The following is a 21,992-nucleotide window of genomic DNA, read 5'->3' as shown; positions in this document are numbered from 1 at the left end:
TGATTGAGAGAAACGAGAGAATAGGGGAGACTGGAGCAAAAATCACAAATCGAAAATTTCAAAATTCAATAACTTCCAAGATAAATAAAATAGCGGCTTTAAATTTTTTCCACAGATAGCTTCCATAGACCTTCTTCGATGTTGTAGGGGAGACCGGGGTACCTATAGCCAGGAGTAGAATTAGTCAGTGGATTTTTCTCGTTTTTCTTAAAATATACATGTAGCAAAGTATTTTTCAATGAAAGTAGGAACACATCCACATATTGCCAGAAATATTTATAACTCTGATCCTGATATCCTACAATTTAAAAGCATTTTTATAAAATGGGTATAAAATTGTAATTTTGATGTTACAGTTTTTGGATCAGCATTTGGTTTTCCGAGTTTTTAGTCAAGATTTCATAGTTTTACCTTGTTTCTGGTTTAATAAACCTAATTAAAAAATATTTTTCACTTCGATAATTATTATCCATTTTTTTTATATAAGATCATAAGCACTGAAACAGCCCCCGGGGCAATTGTAGCCACTCTTCCGTGGCGGGATAAAACTATCATGGATTTTTCACTAATACATGGATAATTAGATAAAAAAGTACTACTGATATTCCAAGCAATAGGGTAAGTGTGCCAAATTTCGGCATAGTTGCATGAAAGCGTCAAAGTCTCAAAAATTGATTTTTGTTTGTTCTTTCTTCTGAAAGAGTGTTGCTTGGAACCTTGTAGAGAGTTTACCGTCTTTATTTACTCTAAGATCATTCTTAATACATTTTAAAATGAATAAAAATATAGACATAGCTTTGGTGCCCTATTTCGGCCACTTTCATTCTCATAGTTCCTTACCCTTCGGGAATTCGCCCAATATCTTTTTCACGTTATTTCGTTTGTCGAAGCTACATTTTTTGTTATTCTTTTGCATTGTATAATCTCTAGAGTACGTAAAATCTAAAAGTTAATGGAAATTCGAGGAACAAAAAAGGTGGCCGAAATTGCAAGCTGGTCGGAATTTGGCACACTTACCCTATTACCACTTGAGCAACTTGAGAAATAGATATTTTAAGGATGTTTGCATCAATTTTGTCGCAATTACAAAAATGTCATAAAAAAGTCGGCTAAAGCCTTTTCCATTAAAATTAAGTGACATATTTAGCATCAGTGGGCTTCAGTGTATCAAATAAAACAATATTTGGTATCTCCAATTTGAAATTCCGTCTGGAAAACTGGTGGCAATTAGTACCCTGACTGTGTTGTCACACTTGCACATAAAAATTTTAATATGATTCAAATTAATTAATTGTCGCTGGTGAGAGTCTAAATGAGTAATTTGTGTGTTTGAATAATTTTATATTCAAAATTTGATCTATTTGTTGATAAAAAGGTAGACGTGGCCCGCAAAATTTGATATAAATTGATTTATAGCATTAATGCGAAAAATTAATCTGATTTTCTCTTTAATTTTTTAATGTGAAAAATATTTATACTTTAGGTAAATTTAAACTTATTTTTGCAGGCCAAGTCCACTTCTTTATCAATAAATAGAAAAACCCCAAATATTAAATGACTCAAAGACACAAATAACATATTTGGACGCTCACAAGCGACAATAAATGTGAATCACATTAAAATTTTAATGTGCAAGTGTGATAATGCCGTGAAAGTGGCTATATTCACCCAGGCCGGGGTACGTGTAGCCAATGTGTCATAATTTTTTCATTATCCTATCTAGAAAAAGCCAAGGATTCTAGAGCTTTGAACTACACTGTTTTATACAGCCAATATCCTAATGCTACTTATGAAACATTAAAACATTAGACAAACTTTATCATTTTTTCACAAGTCACCCGCGAAAAAAAGCTTCATTTGCTGGCTAATTCTACCCCTGTCTCCCTATGGTTCTTAGAATTCGAACAAGGAATTTAGAAAATAAAAAATATCAAAATTTTTAGCCCTATTTTTCAAATATTTTCTTTGAAAAATATATCATCTATTATCTACTTATTATTCAAAATTTATGCACTGATGATTATTGCATAAATGAGTTGGATTCTTTGAATACGAAGCCGCTATCTATTTTAGAATTTTACAAAGATTCTTCTCTCAAGAAATCTTTTTATTAAAAACGACCACTTGGGGTAAAAAGTAACAAAAGGTATGGAGCAAAAAGTAAGAAAAACCAAAACAAATTATGATGTCTCACGGCGAAAAAAACGTCGATTCCATGTGTCGCAGCATGTTGTTTGCATTGGTCAAACGATTTGCAGTCTTTTATGTGTTTTTTTCCAAGACAGCTTGAAAAGCGTTTTTATCGTTCAGATAGAGAAAACGGTGTTTTACAAAGGTGTAGAGGAATAAATTTCCTATGAAAATGTAATCTAGGTATTTTTTTTTTAAATTTATGGAATCCCGTAACAAAGCGAATCAAAATGTGATAATATCCCATGCCTGATACTATTTGTCCCAACATTTTTGAGAATGGTCACAAAATTACCTTTCAGAAAATGGCTTGATAAATGTATTTCCTTACAAAATAGAGGAAAATTACTTTCACAAAGTTGTAGAGCGGTAAATTTCCTATAAAACTGCGCTAATTAGAAATTTCTGGAGCTTTCGAGTAGTTTGTAAAAAAATAAAATATCCGTTTTGTGACTTTTTGCCCCAGTCTCCCCTACATAAAATGAAATATAAGATATTTCCAAATAATCTTATCATATTAAAGACACTTAGAGTTTATATTTTGAGATTTATTTGTGATTATAAAGTACAACAGATCCAAACTTTCTTATCAAAAATTATTCTCAGCCTATACAGCCAATTATCTCTATAAACTTCCCTGTTTTGTCTGGAAAAAGAAGCCAGACACTTTGAAAATCCTATAATACTTTGGACACTGAAGGCACTATCAATTTACGTTAAAAAAAAAGTAGAGTTAGGAAAGTCACGTGGAATTCAATTCGAATGTGTCCTTAGCTATTCTCATGAGTCGTTCAGATTCTTGGGGTCCTGTTGCATTGACCATCTCACGGAAGAGTCCCTTTGGCCTCTGCAGGAGAATGTGTGGTGCATCAAATTCACCTACAAGACCATCACTCATGACCAAGACTCGGTCAGAGTCCATAATTGTATGAAGACGATGAGCCACAGTTAGAACTGTGCAGTCAGCAAAACGCGTTCGGATTGTCTGCTGAATAAGAGCGTCAGTGCTGTAAGAGAATTTCAATTTTAGAATCTTTTAAGAAATGCCTTGTTAGATAAATCTCTTACTTGGGATCGACGTTGGCAGTCGCTTCGTCGAGGACTAGAATTTTGTTATTTCGGAGAATAGCTCTGGCCAGGCAGATAAGCTGTCGTTGCCCGACACTGTAGTTACTACCTCCAGCTAGAACTTCTGCTTGCAATGCCAGTGGACCACTCGCAATATCCTTCAGCTCTACTTCCTCAAGGGCTTGCCACAATGCGGCATCCTTGTATTCTTCAAACGGATCCAAATTCCTACAAAAGAATGACAAGAAGTTTTGTAGTAATTTTTCCTGATCATTTGTCCTTATTTTAGAGATTGGGAATAGAGCCCTGCACGGGTCGGGTTTTTGGGTTTTTTTTTCAACCCGCATCCGCAATGAATTTGACCCGTACCCGACCCAACCCGTTGAAATTTAGTGCTGCCCGATCCGACCCGGCCCGAAAAAAAATGTAATACCCGACCCGACCCGCAAGAAATGTATAAATTTACCCGTCTCGAACAATAGTAACCCGAAAATTATTTTAACCCAATCAAAATCCTCGCACGCCATTTGAATTAAGGTATAATTGAATTAAAGTGATCAATATAAGTAATTCTAGAACTATTAATAATTTAATTACAAGTTTCGTAGTGTGATAACTTCTTGAACATAATTTTCGTTTTTTCGGCGGTTGATCCGCTAAGTTTGTTTTTAATCACAGTAACAAACTTACAGTAATTTTAGAATGTTACATTTGCAATTTATCATCTCGAAATTATTATTTTTTTCAATAATATATTTTATTTTTCAAGCTTGAACAAAATTTTGTAAGATTGATGAATAATTTTTAGCTTACATTTACCTTATTTATTTGGTAAAGCAAGTTACTTGAAAAATAAGTTTAAAAACATTTTTGGCGGGATGAAAGCAATTCATGCAGAATCACAGGAAAAATTTATTCATTATAAAGCTTGGGATCGCAAAAAGCATGGGCACTTTCGCCTAAACTTAATATTTTCAAGTGTTTTTGAATTTAATATTATTTGGAAAAAAGATCGAAAAGAATCTAACCCGAAACAAGGAATACCGTAGATGACGTCCCGAAATTCGTTTCTTAATTACGATTTATGACAAAAATTAAAGTTGCATATCTCGGGAACGTATAAAGGTTTTTCTATACTTATTTTATTTGAAAGGAAATTTTATTACTTTTGAACTTTATCTTGTAAGTAAGACAAAGTATTACTTTATCTCGTAAGAACCCTCTTAATTTTGTTTGGAATAAATTAACCCATTCCTTACCATGGTATTATACATCATATGCAAATTGAGTGATTTTAGATGTTTTATTAACGGGCAATTTTTATCTAAATTGCTGTCGGGAATGGATTTTCAGTAACTTTAGTCCTTCAATTACTTGGAAAAAATAGCCCGACAGAAGTGCAAATATATTTTCTTGTTCTTCTCTCGCTTCGCAGAAAGTCATGCAAAATTTTTGCTCAAAATGGCGGACGGAACATACGACATCCCGTCGAATTTGTTAAAATTGGCCTCTTTCTTCTTTCCTGACTTGAATTGTAGTTGCCAATTTGTGTTCTGGCATAGTTACTCTATCTAAATCAATAGAGTTTGTTATGAATTAATGTATAGAATTTAAATTCAGTGACCGTTAAGACGTGTGTTTGACAGGGGCTCCCCACGCCCCTATAATAGGTAAAAAAAAAATCTTTTCAAAAAATTCATCTATTAATCTGTAGGAAACTAATCCCAAAATATGAATTTTCTATCTCAAGTATTTCTGGTACATTGACTGAATGGGTTAAAAAGTGTTATTAAAGAATTAAAAAAATAAAAAAAAGTGTTAATCAGTAATATTGAATGCTGCATTCCATGACAAAACAGCTTTTACTTTTATTTTCTTTTAACATAATTAAACTACATTTTCACTAAACCAATGAACTCAAAAGTGGAACTCTATAACTAGTGTTTAAGAATTGCAGTTTTTTTTACATATTTATTTAAATTGATTTATGACTAATGCCCAACGCACAATAAGTTTTGTTTAGTAAACATGTTTTTGACATTTTAATGAGAGTGAGTGAGACCTAGATCTAGTCATCTCTCTCTATCTCATAGGAAATTTAGAAAACATGTTCACAAACAAAAGTTATTGTGCGCTGGGTATAATATACAATAACTTTTGTTTGTAAACATGTTTTCAAAATTTCCCGGGAGAATGAGCGAAATGATTAGATCTAGATCTCACTCACTCTCATTGAAATGTCAAAAACATATTTACTAAACAAAAGTTATTATTTATTTTAAGCACAATCTTAACCGTTTTATGACTAAGCTGGGCGTAAGCGCAATTTTATCCGCTTTTTGTTTGGACTTTGCATGTTTTTAATCGTAATTTTCTCTGTTTTTTTTGTTTGAGCTGTGCGTGTTTTTGCACAATCGTAATTGTTTTATCCTTAATATATGCATGTTTTTACACAATTTTAACCATTTTATGATTTAACTGTGCGTGTTTTCAGCGCAATCCTAACCGTTTTATACTTCACCTGTGCGTATTTTGACCACAATTTTAACGAGATTAATTTAATTTTAATGACATAACAAGCTGAATTTGATCAAAAATATGAGTATTGGTCAATTTATATAGCCAGATATGAGTGGACTATACAATAACTGGTCTACTTTCATATATTTATCATTTTTTCAAATAATTGAGAAGATATTTTTAGACAAAAGCAAATTTGAGCTTATTTTTATGAGAAAATATTTCAAGGATATATTTAAAGAATTATACTCCTGAACAAGTCTAAGAATTCATAATACAAAATAATATTGTCGCTTATTAAATTTCAGAAAATATAGTTTTGGGGTAGAAGTCCTATCGTGGTAGACTTAAAAAGGAATTCAAAAAAATATCTTGCTATCTTTAACCCGTTTTAATTTAATTTAAGTTTTTTTTTTAAATAAGCATAAAGTGTTTTTCAATTTCGCGCTTCACAAAACAGTCTATGTTAATGTGTAATTCAACAATGGTTTCACAAAATGGTATCCAATATTAGGCAAACATGCATAAAATTGTATGAGCATAATAGCATAATCCCGTCAGGTGCGTAATTCCTGGATCTAGTATAAATATTATTTGTCTTCGTCAGATCACTTTATTACTTCTTTAAATTCATATACTCTTCCGATCACATAAATTGTTCTTTGATTTATCATATCGTTTTTCTATGTTTCTGTAAACTTCGCCAAAGCTTAATCATTTAAAAAAATGTTTTTAAAAAATCCTAGAAATCGGGTCGGATAAATGTTTAAGTAATACACGAAAATTTGAAGGGTTGTATCCGTGACCCGCCCGACCCGCAGAAAATAAAATAAAACCCGCCCGACCCGCAAAAAATCATGCGGATACCCGCGGGTCGGGTCGGGTATGCAGGGCTCTAATTGGGAATAAAAGTATTGAGCAAAGACTGAGAGGATAAGTCCTGTTTTCCTATAGAGATAGTTCTGTTTTTTTTTCACTGATAAAGGAATCATTCCAAAAGAATGAGAAACGTTTTTATTTTCTTGGAGCTGAAGATCGACATGGTCAGATTCGATTTTTTAAGGAAGAGAAAGTGCTTAGAAAAGGATACAAGAATTGGACCCGACCGTGTCTTTCGGGTAGCAAGGGATCGAAAGACTTGCAATTTTATCTTGAATATCCTAAGTCCAGAGAAACATTGAGAATAAACGATTAAAAAAAATAAAATGGAGTAAAACTCACCTTCTGAGGGTGCCTGAGAAAAGGACGGGATCCTGAGGGATAATTGAGACCTTTGAGCGCAATTCCTGCAGAAGAATATGGTCTGTCTTCACTCCATCAATTTCAATATCTCCCTCAACTTCAGCCAAACGGAAGAGGGTACCAATGAGAGAGGATTTTCCAGCACCCGTTCGACCCACAATTCCAATTTTTTCTTTGGGTTTTATGGACAAATTTACGCCCTTTAATACTGCATCAGCTTCCTTGAAGTATCGATATACAACATTCTTCATCTCCACTTTTCCACTATCTGGCCAGTCTTTGGGCAAATTTTGTGGCTTCTCGGGCTGCTTCTCGGACACCAAATCCCGATATTCCATCACCCTCTCAACGGACATCAACTGGTTGGCCACTTCGGCACTCTGTCGGATACCCCACTGAAGGAATCCCGTGAGTGCCATGGCTTGAGTGATGGCCAATCCCACTTGATCACCCATAGTATCATTCTCCAGCAGGAGAAAGCTGAATGTCACGAAGAACACAAAGACCACACACAGGAGATCCATCACGTATCCAAATGCTCCACTACTTGAGATGAACATATACCAGGACGCTGTATGTGTGTCCTGAAGAGCATCAAACTCCTTCACAAGGATCTCCTGTGCTCCAAAGGCACGAATTGTCGGTAAACCCGTTAGAGATGCTCCGAGATGAGTAAACACCGGAGATCTTGTAATTCCATCCAAGCGTTTGATATTCTTTGAGGTTTTTAGGTAGACTTTCCGTATGAACAGAAAGATAACAGATAGGCCAGCTATAGGAACAAGAAACAATGGGTTCACAGTTGTTGCCACAATTATTGATCCGAACATATTGAGGATTATCTGACTGGCATCGAGGATGGCTTTAGGAAGTTGCTCATCTGTTGCTCCGAGATCCTTGGAGAAGCGATTGAGAATTCTGCCAGAAGGATTTGTATCAAAAAATCGCATGGTTGTTGAGATAATTCCACGGAACATTCCATCGTGGAGTCTCTGTGATGCCTTGATGCACATCGTATAGAATCCCAGAGATCTCATCAAGCCAAATACAAATAAGGATATTACAAATCCTCCTGCAATGTAGATGCACGTCTCTGTGCTCAAAAGAGTCACAATTTCTTCTGCTTCGACAATTTTTAGGGTATTGTTGCCAAAGATTAGTTCCGTGGTTGATTGAGTTAAGTTCTGGATATCCCTCAATTCTTCCTGTCTTGTCCAAAATGCTATGAAGTAGTCAAAGGCACTGGCCATGAATTGAGTGGTAATGAACAGACACAGCATGATGAACAATATTGCCCAGTTTCCTCCAGATTTGAGGTAGTTGATGAAAATTGATCCCTTCACTGTTCCTTTCGATGTAGCCTCCATGGCCACCATTGCTGGTTCTTTTTCTCCACCTTTCTTGGTTTCTTCTGCCTCTGCAGAATCATCCTCAGAACTCATGGATGATTGTGATCTTGATCTCGATCTAGTAGATGCCACTGAAGTTTGCCTTTTGAATTTACCCGCTTCAGGTTGTCCTTCCTCGAGATCATCCTCGGCATTTAGAAGTTTGGCAAAATCAATTCCGCTTCGGAATACTTCCAGAGGTGGGCCCTGGACTTCAATTTGGCCATCTTTCAGAACCACAAGCCAGTCGGCATCCTTGAGGAAGTGTACCTGATGAGTGACCAGGATGCGGGTGATCCTCCTGGATCCCAAGCGACCCTTAGACCCAATTACCTGATCATACAGATGCCGTCCAACATGAGCATCGACAGCACTTAGGGGATCGTCAAACAGATAGATATCTGCCTTACGATAGACTGCTCTGGCCAGGCTAACTCTTGCCTTTTGACCACCTGAGAGTGAAGCTCCTCGCTCCCCAATAATTGTCCTATCTCCTTGAGGAAATTGCTCAAGATCGTGATTTAGGGCACAAGCCTTAAGAACAGCCTCGTAGCGTTCCTTGTCCATGTCCTCGCCAAAGAGGACATTCTGTCGAATTGAAGCGGCAAAGACCCATGGTTCTTGGCAGGCATATGAGAGTCTTCCATAACTCTGAATAGATCCACTTTCTAGGGGTAATTCCTTGAGAATTACCTGAAGTAGAGAAGATTTCCCAGCTCCAACTGGCCCTACAATTCCAATAAGGCTTCCTCTCTTGCAGTCCAGACAAATATTTTCCAGTGTTGGAGCTAGGAATTCTACACTTCCTCCGTACTTCTCTGGCACTTCCTTTTCTTTCTTGGATTTTTGTTTCTTCTTTTCAGGATTTTCGGGCATTTTCCACTTGGCTGTGGCATTTTTCAGCGAAACTGTATACTTTCTGGATGGATCATCGTAGCTGTTGAAAGTCTTAGCAATATCCGGTGGGGCTCCATTCATTGCTTCCTTTACAATCCTAGGCTTTTTGTTGCTCTCATCGCGTTCTTCGTACATGAGAAATTTTCGCAAACGCTTCAGTGCTACAAGAACTTCAGCAATTTCCGCCACTCCTCGCACAAACATCTGCGACATTGTGTAGGCCAGAATATTAAAGTAAGCCGAAATGACAAAGACCTTGGCTGCTGTGATGTCATTGTCCATGAGGACCATTGTTAGCATGGTGCAAAAGAGAGCCATACGTGTGGTGAAGAGCAGGAAAGTCATGTAAATTGCTCTCACAAAGGCACTCCTCCGGATTATCTTCAATTCCATTTTACGCGTGACGGAAATTAACTTTGCGAAAGGTTTCTCCCAGGCATACATCTTAATCACCTGGACACCAGAGATTATTTCATCCATGAATCGTACTCTCTCGTCGGTCTTAAGAGCAGCCTGAAGACGAAATTTGGATGAGAGCTTTCCGGTATAAGCTGGAAGAGAATATTGATTATTTGATTAATTTTTGGAGTTTAATCTAAAAATCAGTGATAAATCCAGATAAGCTCATACATGGCTGAAATTCTTAACGAATAATTCAAAGTGTATCTGAATTCGATTGTGAGTAAACTTAATTGGGACTAAGGGTAAAGAAAGAATCAGCTTTCCAAAAAATACAAAATAATTCAATTTTGAATAAATATGGATTATTAAATGGTTATTTTTTTTTTAAATAAATGATATACAAAATTTGATTTTTGAAAACGTCAAATATTCTTGGGATCAATTTGAGAGAATCTATTGATCATTTTTTCTAAAAAAAGGCTACAATGTCATCTTATAGATGAGCTGTAAGGAAATCTCTCAAGATTTCCACATTTGCTTGAAATGATCAAAATCGGTTTAGCGTTGAATTTTTGAAAGAAACTTTGAATAAAAGTTTTATTGCTCATAATGAACATTTTCTATTCAATTTTAGATCGATTTTCTAGCATTTTCCTTAAGGAAAAGTGTTCTTGATATTTTTTAAGGGGTTACATGGGTCTCTCAGGTCAAAAAAATCAATTTTTTTTTTATTTTTTTTATTTTATAGTATAACATTTGAAAAATATTTTCTGAAAATTTAAAGTCAATCGGAGTAAAACTCTCGGAAGTAGAGCAGTTTTAGTTATGCATTCCGCCTGCGCGCGCATATTATTGTAAAACTTTAAACGCGTTTTTCTCAAAACACCGTTTTACAATGCGGTAGTCAAGATTACTCAGAGTACTAAACCGATCTTTCTGAAATTTTGCGTACTTGTTTTGAGAAGCATTACCTAGTGTTTGAACGAAGGATTTGTACTTCCTTTAAGCAGAACCATTTTTACAATACAAAATGTGTTGAAAACTAGGGTAAAATTGATACTTTTTTACAAAAACTTTTACCAAAAATCCAAATTTTGGTTTTTTCAAAAATCCTTCGTTTGTCCATAGGTCCAACTAATCCTCTAACAGAGTATATTTGGTTTTTTGATTTCAAATGAACCTACTGGGAGAAATCCTGCCTACCGCAAGGTCTGTTTTTTTGAGGAATGGTTCCGAAAATCAGCTAACGGTCGAATTTTCAAAATTTTTCATTTTTTTTTAATTTTGTTCTAAAGTTACTCTTTCATATCCCAAAAGTTGGAATTTCTAAAATATTTTCTACACAATAAATTACACTGTGCAACAAAATGAAACTTTTTTTCTTGGGATGGAAAATAATGAGTAGTTTCTTGTTCCTTGGTATGTTCTGAACATTTCTCCCGAAGAAACTTGTGCTCCATCACGTCAAGTTTCTGAGATATCTTAAGTAAAAAATCTTTAAGAAATTTTTCGAAATATTTGAAAAAAATTATTTATAATCAATAACGGTACATCCTAGGATGTTGGTGTCAAAGGATAACTCAAGGATGTGTAGAGGAGGATTCAAGGACATTTTTCCTGGAACATCGCATATCCCTATCCGTCATTTTTTTTAGATTTGTTTCATAAACTCATAAATATCCTCCAAATCCATGAAAAGGATTCGTGGGACGACTTTAATCCTTTACAAAAATAGTCTCCTGAATATCATAGGGTCGTAAAATATACCGTTATCCAGAAATTACGTATTTGAATGACTTATGAACCACAGAATTTTCTCTCAATAGTTCATTATTTTATTTCATATCTTCTACAAATAAATTCTAATGTCTCATAAGTTTAATTTTCTTTGTAATCCACCATCCAGCACATTTAAGCCAAAAGAGAATCAAGATTCTTGCTTTTGTACCATTTTTCGTAAGGTTCAGCGAATTGATGGTATTTTTATTCCGTGCTCATCTGATTCTTTTGATTTTTGTCTTAAAACACATCAAAGTGACAATACAGGAAGTGGATTTTCAATGATATACTCATATCCACTTTTTTAAATGCTGAAATCATTTTTTGCATAAGATTTTCGGCAATTTCTGTGCTGGTGCCTCCTAAACAATTGTAAATTACATTTTTGACCGATTCTCACGCAATTTTTTCATCTGGCAGCAAAGAATTTGTGAAAGTTGAATCCTTTTCCAACTTTCGGATGTCAAGACCCGTGAAAACAGTTTCTTCCATTTTTGCGATGCCAAGTTTTGGAGAAACTTCCCTCAAACGTTTGAAAACTGCTTGCTCGTGATTTACGGATTTTATAAAATTCTTTATAATTTCCAATTTTATGTGTAATGGTGGTAACAGAATTTTGTCCTTTCTGTGAGACCTTTAATGTGCGCCCTTACTCATCAAATTCGGCCAAAAAGCACAGAAGATATGATGTTTTGAATTTCGTGAACTTCGACCCCTCATATCTCCGGTTCTATTGAAATCATAGCGAACCCACGCCACTTTTTGGAAACGTTATAGACTAGACTACAACATTCTAAAATTTGATTAATTTACACAAGGGAATTTACACAAGGAAAAATGAGTTTGAATGTTGATAAATTTAGACGGTATCGTAGCGCCACCTGTGGTGATTTTTTGAACTTTCATCTGAAAGTGCTCATCGAGACGAACTAAAACACCAAAATTTAGGTCAAAATGTTAATTAGAACCGGAGATATAAGCCGGTAAATATTCGAACTTTGACCCCTTATAGCTCGGGTCAGGGGTTATCGATCGGCTTAAGTATTTTTTTGTTTGATAGATATAATCTGCAGCTACAACATACTAAAATTTCTGCCCGATGCACAAAGGAATTTTTGAGTTATTTAACTTAGAAAATTGAAAAGCCTTCATTTTGATAATAGCGTCACTAGCGGAAGTTTTACGAACTTGCGATGTTAGAAGGAGAAGTTGCATTCCAGGAGAGCTTTTCAAAACGCCTTCGCTTTTTAAATTCTGACAATTAGAACGGGAGTTATGGCCATTTGAAGAATTTTTTTAGGACCCTTTTAGCTCGGGTCAGGGGGGTCGGGGAACCTTAAGTTTAGTATTGATCGAAAGATCTAAGGCCCAGCTATAACATATTAAAATTTGAGCCCGATCGATGCCATATCGAGGTCTTATTGGCTTATAGTGCATGTTGTTAAGATATGAAATAAAATAATGAATTTTTGAGAGAAAATTCTGTGGTTCATAAGTCATTCAAATACGTAATTCCTGGATAACGGTATATTTTACGACCCTATGATATTCAGGAGACTATTTTTGTAAAGGATTCAAGTTGTCCCACAAATCCTTTTCATGGATTTGGAGGATAATTAGGAGTTTATGAAACAAATCTAAAAGATGAAGGGATAGGGATATGCGATGTTCCAGGAAAAATGTCCTTGAATCCTCCTCTACACATCCTTGAGTTATCCTTTGACACCAACATCCTAGGATGTACCGTTATTGATTATAAATAATTTTTTTCAAATATTTCGAAAAATTTCTTAAAGATTTTTTACTTAAGATATCTCAGAAACTTGACGTGATGGAGCACAAGTTTCTTCGGGAGAAATGTTCAGGACATACCAAGGAACAAGAAACTACTCATTATTTTCCATCCCATATTTGGCTGTTGCACAGTGTTATTATTAGAAAAAAGGCCTATTTTTTGACCTGAGAGACCCATGTAACCCCTTAAGCCATCAGCTCATGAAATCCGCCAGGTTCAAAATGATTAGGTTTAAATTAGATTTTTAATCACACAAAAGAGCATACTTCTTGACTGGATTTTCCACTCAAGATAAACATATTTGTAACAGTTTCATAGAATTTTTGGTGAAAATGTACTCGTCTTTACAAATAAATTTAAGATCATAGAAAACGCTTTGGTCGCTTTGGTAATGGATTTACAGTGAATTTTAAATAGTCAAAGCTTGTTATAGGATACTTCTAAAGAAAGCTTCTACGGAAAACTGAAGCTTTAATAATTTTATCTTAAAAAAGCTAATTATATTAACTTTTCGAAAAATAATGGTAAACCTAATCATCTAATCAGCTTAAAATTTTTTTAATCATCAAAATCGGTTTAAAATAGGATTTTATATAGCGATTTTCAAGTAAAATCTGAAACCTTTCCGGTCTAAGATTTTTTAGGGGCATAATTCTGAAACTAAAAACGCGATTTTCTATTCAATAAATAAGCTATGCAGATCCTTGGGAACATTTTTAAAATTTTGTCTAAATCTTTCAAAAGCTCTAAAATCGATGAAAAGTGAATTAAAAGACAGAATATCCTCGAAGAATAGTTTCTAGGTGTTTTTCTGCCTAAAAATTCTAGTAAAGGATTTTATCGATTTTTCAATAAGCTTGGATTCATAAAGATTGGATTAAAATAGGATTTTTTGCCGTTTCTAATGGTGCTATTTTAGTGAAAAATGAAAATGTTTTTTTTTAACACTTTACTGTTCTCAAATGCTTCTTCATTATCGACTTTTCTTTGTATTGGTTCCTGTCCTGACTGTTTTTCCTATTTCTCACTGTGTTCTAAAGCCATAATGGTGCTATTCCAATGAAAAACAAATATATTTTTAGCACTTTACTGTTCTCAAATGCTTCTTCATTATCGACTTTTCATTGCATTGGTTCCTGTCCTGACTGTTTTTCCTATTTCTCACCGTGTTCTAAAGCCATAATGGTGGTATTCCAATGAAAAACGAATATTTTTTTAGCACTTTCCTGTTCTCAAATGCTTCTTCATTATCGACTTTTCATTGAGTTGGTTTCTGTCTCGACTATTTTCCCCAATCCTCGTCATGTTCTATAACCCAGCAAACAGTCGTGATAGCAACCTATCTAAAGAAAAATCGATTATGTAGAAGCACTAGAGAATAGTAAAGTGCTAATAAAACATGTTCATTTTTCATTGGAATAGCACTACAATCGCCCAATTTTATCTTCCTTTTACCTAAACTCTTGTAAAGAATCTCAGCTTCTTAAAACTTGTATGGGCTCATTACAAGTCCCTTGCTACTTACATTGCAGAGGTACAACAGTGAAGACCACGAATATTCCTACGAATCCCGCCCAGCCAACTTCTAGCCACAGCAAGTATCCAACGACCATAGCCATGAGCGGAGATGCCCACATCATGTGAATAAAAACAGATACCAAATCGAAGCGATTTACATCATTGGACAGAAGATTCACAACTTTTCCCGGAGCCGTGTCTCCCAATGCTGTTCGAGACAACTTCAGGGCTTTCCGATAGATGATACTACACATAGCTATTCTCACACGCATGCCGTAGTAGAAGGCATCGAAGATGTACTGATTGACAGTGATGGTGTAGAAGAGGCTCAGGCCCACAATTCCACCCGCACAGAGAAGTGCTTCCTTGTGTGTCATATCACTATCATGTCTGTGAATAATTTCAACGAAAGGTGAGAATTCAGGTCAAGAAGGTTCTCTCTATCTCTGTGGTAGAGATTTTGCAATAGTTCAGTGCTCTGCTCACCTGAAATACATAAGCAGCCGTCCCAGCAAAATTGGCTGTCCCAGTCTGACGGCAGTTTCATTCACAATCACGAGAAGCGCCATAAGACCGTATTCCCGCCAGAAAGTCAATGCCACGGCTTTTATTAGAGATGGATTGCCATTTGATTTTTTCACTTGTTCTGCCCATTTTCTGAGAATGAATTGAAGAAAATATTTACAATTCACTGTATGCGTTTGTTCTTTTTTATTGTGATTTAAGTATATGCTCGTTTTTCCGGGAATATGTAGTGTCTAAGTAAGTTCATTTTCATGGGTTTATTTAGTTTTTAAGTACCATTGACTGTTTCACATGTAACTAATAATAATGTAGTCTGAGCTCAAGAGAAATTGAGATAGCAATTTTCATCATTTTCTCAATGTGATTTGTCGAATAGAAGTTATTGCGTTAATTCTAAATAGTGTCTTTTCTTCCTGGTCTTGATTACAGTATTCTTTATGTATGAGATTATTTTTACGAGATGATATAAACTTAAGTTATGAGAAAAAATTTCTTTTGTATTCCACAGTCTGCTGCTACTTTAAATATTATTGTAATTAATTGTGGCATTAAAGCAAAAGTGGCTATTCTTATTCTAATCTAATAAAGTTATAGTGAAGCACGTCTTTTTTTTTATTTTTTAAGGGAATTCAGTTTTACCTAAATACCAAAAAATATTTGTGTACATCTGTTAGATCTTCTGATTGATAATTCTTCCACTACTTGAGGTCAATGAACCGCAAATGACTACTTAAGAACATGATTTATTATATAAATTTTGCACTTTCAGAGCGATAAGTAAATTTTTATTTTATCAATTATTTTAACAATATGGTGAAATACGTAAACGCTCAAGTAGGGTTCATTATACTTTAAATTCCATCATATGCCAGTTGTAGTGTAATTCCTCCTTATCTGATTTTGATTATCAGGAGCGATAGGAATGGGTATTTCCAGGCCTAAAATTCTTATTAGCGAGCGGGCCAAGGTCACAGAACTAAGGCTAATGGTGCTGAGGTATCCTTTCCTTATTTCGAGAACGAATAGATTAAAATTGAAGTGATCATTCTAAGGTGCTAGACACAATTATGACTTAAGCCGAGAGACAGCTTTGTAATCAAAATAATGCTTTGACTAAAATCTATTCAATTTTCCACTAACTAAGCAGTTTCAAGGCTTAAACCGACAGACGGATTATTTAGAATTACAGGATTACAACAAAAGCTATTAACATAACAATAGCTTTTAAGAATGTTTTAAACTTAACTTCGATTCTTGTTCCAATTTTGAATATATCCTTTACTATACAAGGGATTATTTCGATTTTTCTTTTATGTGCTGGACACACCTACGGCTTAAGCCGAGATATGGCTTAACGAAATTATAATCAAAATAATGACTTGATTATATCCAGGGGCCTCTCGACATTTCATTTTTCTATACGTTTTTGCATAGAGGTACTGAAGACTATTGGCAAGGTTTTTTCCTAAAGAGAATTGACTTATCAGTCTGATATATTTCGAAATCGTGCATTATAAGCTATCTAAAAATACATATTTCATATTGCTCACTGAAATAATACAAGAACTACGATCAAATTTCTTTAAGTCGCGGTGCAATATCTGCGAAATTTTTACATGAAAAAGTGAAAAATAGCTTCACTTTTTATTAGGCTTTGTATGGGCCTCTGATTATACCACTAAGACGTCTTTCGGCTTAAGCCGTAAGTCCGTCTACGCGTCTTGGGCATTATTTCATCCTTCAAATTTAAAAGAGAAAATTCGCTAATTTTTATTGATTGAAATTCTTAAAATGATGTAAAATGCAATGTATATATAATTAATAAAACATAATTCATATATTTTATTGTTTATTTTCTGGATTACGAGTTTTAGAATTTATAAAAAAAATTGTTTTTTAACAATTAGACCATTTGTCAAGAATAAAGCTTCATTAAAAATAAATTAAAATTTCAATAAAATTTTAAAGAATTTAGTTGGAATAAAAGTAAGATCTAGGATGTAAGGAGGCATAGGGTTACTAAATTCGTTCAGTTATCTATTAAAAGTTTTATCGTACTTCTCTTAAAACTCTAATTTTTGAAAACAATAGTCATTTATTATTTCTCAAATCATATTGTGTGACCAAATACAGTACGACTCCGATAGAGTCAACCCCTAAAAATTTTAAAAGGCGTGAAAAATACGTAAAATTCTAGTTTTAATGTCAAACTTTTAAATTACTTTTGTTAAGTAAGGACCTGTGACAATTTTTAACGAGTGAAATATTAACTGAAACAATTAATAACTTAGAATATTGCAGATAAAAAAGACTCAAATACGTTGACTCTATCGGAGTCGTAATAATGTAGAACGTCATTACAATATTTCTAAAATATTGATAGATCTATTCTTATTTTACAGCAATACAAAATAAAAAATAAAACATCTTTCTATTTTACCTTTAAAGAAATACAAAAAAAAGTTTTAATGTAATAAAATTAACCGAAATCTCAAATTAAAACTCAAAATTGAAACTTATATTCATTTAAAAGACTGATCGAATAGCAAAATTTTCTATTACGACGAAATGTGGAGTGATAGAATCTCTAAAACTTGATAAAAAATTAGATAAGAATTTAATTATTCTAAATAATTAAAATCATAATGAAAATAATGAAAAATCACTTTTCACCAAGAAAAATTTTTATATATTATTTAGAAGTTAGACTCAACGAATAGAACAGTTTAGTTTAGAACAACGAATACTTTCTTCATTTTTTCCATAAAGCACGTGAGATGGAGTGCATTGAAACCAACCTGTACCCTTGCTAATTAAAAATACATTACTAAAAACCCATATAATTTTTTCGTAACTTATTTTTCAGGTGTTTAAACATTTAAAGAGTACCCTTACACATTATATGGCTTTATATTTTTATGGGATTTAAATCTGTTTTGTGCTTATGTCCATTCTTATATGACATCTGTTACCGTTTATAAAAATAAAAATATAGACTCAGAAGCCTAAAGGAAATTATAAAAAAACATAATTATATTTAAAAAATTCAAAGTAGTCTCTATATTGATACTTGAATTATCACTTTAATTAAAATTCTTGAGTCAAAAGTTATTTGGAGAACAAAATATATCAAAAAAAAAAACTTGCAAAATGTTTTTACGATCTAATCAAGTTTAATTTATTGGAAGTGCTCCAAGGTGATAAAAATTAATTTAAGAATTGTAGAAATGGTAAGAGGTTGGATTGCAAAGTCTGAGAATTTCAGTTTGGTCTTTTGTGCTATAATTTTCAATTCAGTATTTCAGGGTTTAATTTAATCCTTTTTAAAAGTGGAAAATCTCTTTGACCTAAAATTCTTCGTCTCACAACCTTTTCAAGTCTCTTTCAAGATAACTTTGAATTGGTCAACTATAAGGTACTGATAATTTCTTAAGCTAAAAATCTGCCGTATACAATCTTGAATTTTGGTTAGTTAGGAATACAAATAGAGCACCAAGGTATCCTTCAAAGAGCTTTTAATCGAATCTAATCAAGGTTTCGAATAGATATCACATGTGGATTTTAAATAATAATATTTTTACTAACGTGATGAATGTGACACCGTGATAACTAAAGCCACAATTCGTTTACTCTACATAAACAAGTTTATTGCTTTTATACCTTTTACAGGACATAAAAAGCAGTTATGTAGAGGATATAAATTTTGGTATTTTAGATTTCAGACGCGATAAGTATAAATTAATTATTTTAATTTATGTACTGGGCATTTAATATTGTACATTTATTGGCTTACAATTGTTCGTTTAATCTCAATACATTTTATTACATGAGACTAAGTCCTCTTTTGTGGATGCTTTATCTTTTTATGCTGGGCGGAACACGATATCATAACCGCAAGAGATCCTAAGTTTATCTTACAAATTGTATACTGTTATGAAATAATTTGAATTGCATCTTTAGAGTTCACAGAAGTGCTGATTGGTGTAATAAAGATGGATTAAAAGCAAAATCAGAATGTGTAGAGAGGTCTATAAAAATAGATTTATTTAGCTTCCAATTTCAGCATTGATCGTAAATCATGCAGAATCGGTAGAAGGTTGAATTTGACGGAATTTAAATGGTTTGTATATCTCTAAATTGACTACTTAGCAGAGTCGGTTTTCCTCACAAATTATAGAGACACTCCAATTCATCAGAAAGTGAGCTTTTATCGCAAAATTAATTAATTATGTGATAAGATATTTTCTGATTACGTTTGTGTTGTTGAAAATGATTGTTTGATTTTCAAGAACGCACTCTCATCTCATGAAATTTATTTTCCTTTGTACAATTTAGGATTAAAAAGAGCAATTCATCGTTAGTCAGAGATAAAATCTCTCTCTCATATTGCAGTGTTATCACTTACACTCTTCTGGATTTATTATTACCTTTCTAGACGATCACCAAGAGCCTCAGATTTGTCCTCATTTAGAGGTCGAAAGAGATCCCCTATGTCAAGGATTTTCTGGTAGCCTTTCTTGAAAAGTTTGATGGTCCACCAGAAGGTAAGCACTGATACTATGTTAGCTTTCTCACGTGGATTACGATGAAGTGTTCTTTGAGCGGCTTCCATGACAAGAGATCATTTAATCACATATAAGTATCACTGATTAATTTAATTACACGTGATGAGCGAAATTTCTCAACGATAGGCCTTTATAGTTCCTGAATGTCGTTTGAAAACTTATGTTAGTACAACTGTATGATTTAATGTTTTATTTTAAAAGTAAAAGATGCTCTATATCTCATTTCTTGCCTCTACACGATTTCGTTTACACTGTCTGTTTTTCTTATTTACACTGTAACATTCACTTATTGAAGTTAGATAATCTTATATGCTCTACGCTATGAAGTTTTTTTTTATCACATTTGGTTGATAAAAATGATTAGCAAATAATAATTTTATGTACAACGTTAATATACACAATGAATTTGATTTTAGTTCCTAGTACATAAACTTCTTATAAGTCAAAAAACGTCTAATAATTACAGTATTTCCTCTTTTTTCGAACCGGCTTTATATATAGATTTATGATTGAAACAGACACAGATATAGTGGGAAAAAACTTTAACCAACTCAAGGTTACGCGATGGAGTTTTACATAAATCACTGAATTGCGAGATGCGTGAGATGGCAGAATTTTAGCGGTTTAATTTCACAATATTGCCAATTTATACTGGCTATTCGATAAGAAAGACTTAATATTAAGTTATTTATATATAATTTTGTTTTTGTCGAACACACAGAAAAGAAGCACACTCATGAAGTGTTCTGCGGTAAAAAATATATATATTTTTATCGATCCCGAGTTTGCCTTCTGCCCTACACAAAATTCCACTGTCGACTGACGAAGTGTGTCGAGTTGGGAGTTCTCAGCACTGGCGCTTAGAAGACAAACTGGGGAATAATATGTATACATATGTGGAGTCGGTTGATTGTATTCCGAACCAAAAGTCTGACGGGGAATAGTGGGAGCATGAGAAGATAGAATATGAGATATAAAAAAAGCATTCATACATCGTGCTTCGTATGCTCCAATACATGAGCAAACTCCCTCTCAGCACCTGTTGATAAGATAATTCACAGCAAAGGTGTGAACTTCTCACCCAGTGCTATTCCATTCACATACAAGTAATCCCATTCACATTCAATTGATGCAAACGACAAGATCAATAAACGATCACACTTCCACGATGCGCATCTTTCTTTCAATTAATACTAATTTGTCATGGTCATGGATCTTACTTTAATTGTAATGCATCTGATCAGTTTGTATTCTAAAGGGGACAACGCAATATACCCAACAGTAATAGAATGAAATTGTCTCCAACCGCTCTTCAATTAGACAAGGCAGAGTTTAAAAAGCAATAGAGGGTGTACTCTTCTAGATAAGATAGAGATAATTGTGGGAAATAAGCTGAAAATTGCTGATCATTTTGTGACTAGGAATATTATAGGCTCATTGTCCAGCGGTGATACTGATAAAGATTACTCGTATTATCTTGACATTCATTGTATATAACGGTCTACGAATTTCTTTGATCTTAAGACTATATTTTAAAGTTAACCCACAATTGCCTTTATAAGACAAAGACAATGAATTTATTTACTTATCAGCATACATTATGACCAGTAAAATAAAATATCTCATATACTAGAAAAATCAAAATGATCAAAAATACAACGTCACTACAATCAGCATTTGACGTAACAATTCCTTATGGCAACTATTCAGGAGTTCAAGTGTTTAGTTAAGCTTTGATAATCATAAAGATTAGCTCTTAATGCCATACTTTTGAATCAAAATAATGAAAGTATACTAACGGACGTTCTTAAAACAAATGAGTATTGAAATAACTCCGCACGGAATGAGACTTGATATTACACTCAAACCGCTCAAACCCTATATTGAGTGCTAAATCAAAATTTATTTCTATTTTAATGAGTGTTAAGATTAGACTCAAAACATTATTTAAACTGATAATACAGGTGAGGTAAAGAAGAAAATTTCAATGTTTAAATATCATAAAGTGAAGATTTCATCCCATTTCTTTACAAGAAATCATTACTGCACTGAGAGAAATCCGAAAAAGTTAAAATGACATTCCGGAAATGTTAATTTTACCCT

At 33.7% G+C, this 21,992-nt stretch overlaps 1 protein-coding gene across 1 annotated transcript; it reads right to left on the bottom strand.

The window, feature by feature from the left end:
• Positions 1 to 2,723: 2,723 nt before the first annotated feature.
• On the bottom strand, positions 2,724 to 20,753 carry LOC129806379 (ATP-binding cassette subfamily C member 4-like). Its single transcript, XM_055854937.1, has 6 exons — positions 19,752 to 20,753; positions 15,286 to 15,456; positions 14,807 to 15,189; positions 7,000 to 9,856; positions 3,259 to 3,486; positions 2,724 to 3,197 (listed from the first exon to the last, which is right to left on the bottom strand). The coding sequence occupies exons 1-6, from the start codon at positions 19,934 to 19,936 to the stop codon at positions 2,933 to 2,935; spliced, it is 4,089 nt and encodes a 1,362-aa protein (XP_055710912.1). The 5' UTR covers positions 19,937 to 20,753; the 3' UTR covers positions 2,724 to 2,932.
• Positions 20,754 to 21,992: the final 1,239 nt, after the last annotated feature.

The sequence above is a fragment of the Phlebotomus papatasi genome, chromosome 1, assembly GCF_024763615.1.
Source record: "Phlebotomus papatasi isolate M1 chromosome 1, Ppap_2.1, whole genome shotgun sequence".
Classification (NCBI taxonomy): domain Eukaryota; kingdom Metazoa; phylum Arthropoda; class Insecta; order Diptera; family Psychodidae; genus Phlebotomus; species Phlebotomus papatasi.
This window is presented reverse-complemented; position numbering and strand designations above follow the sequence as displayed.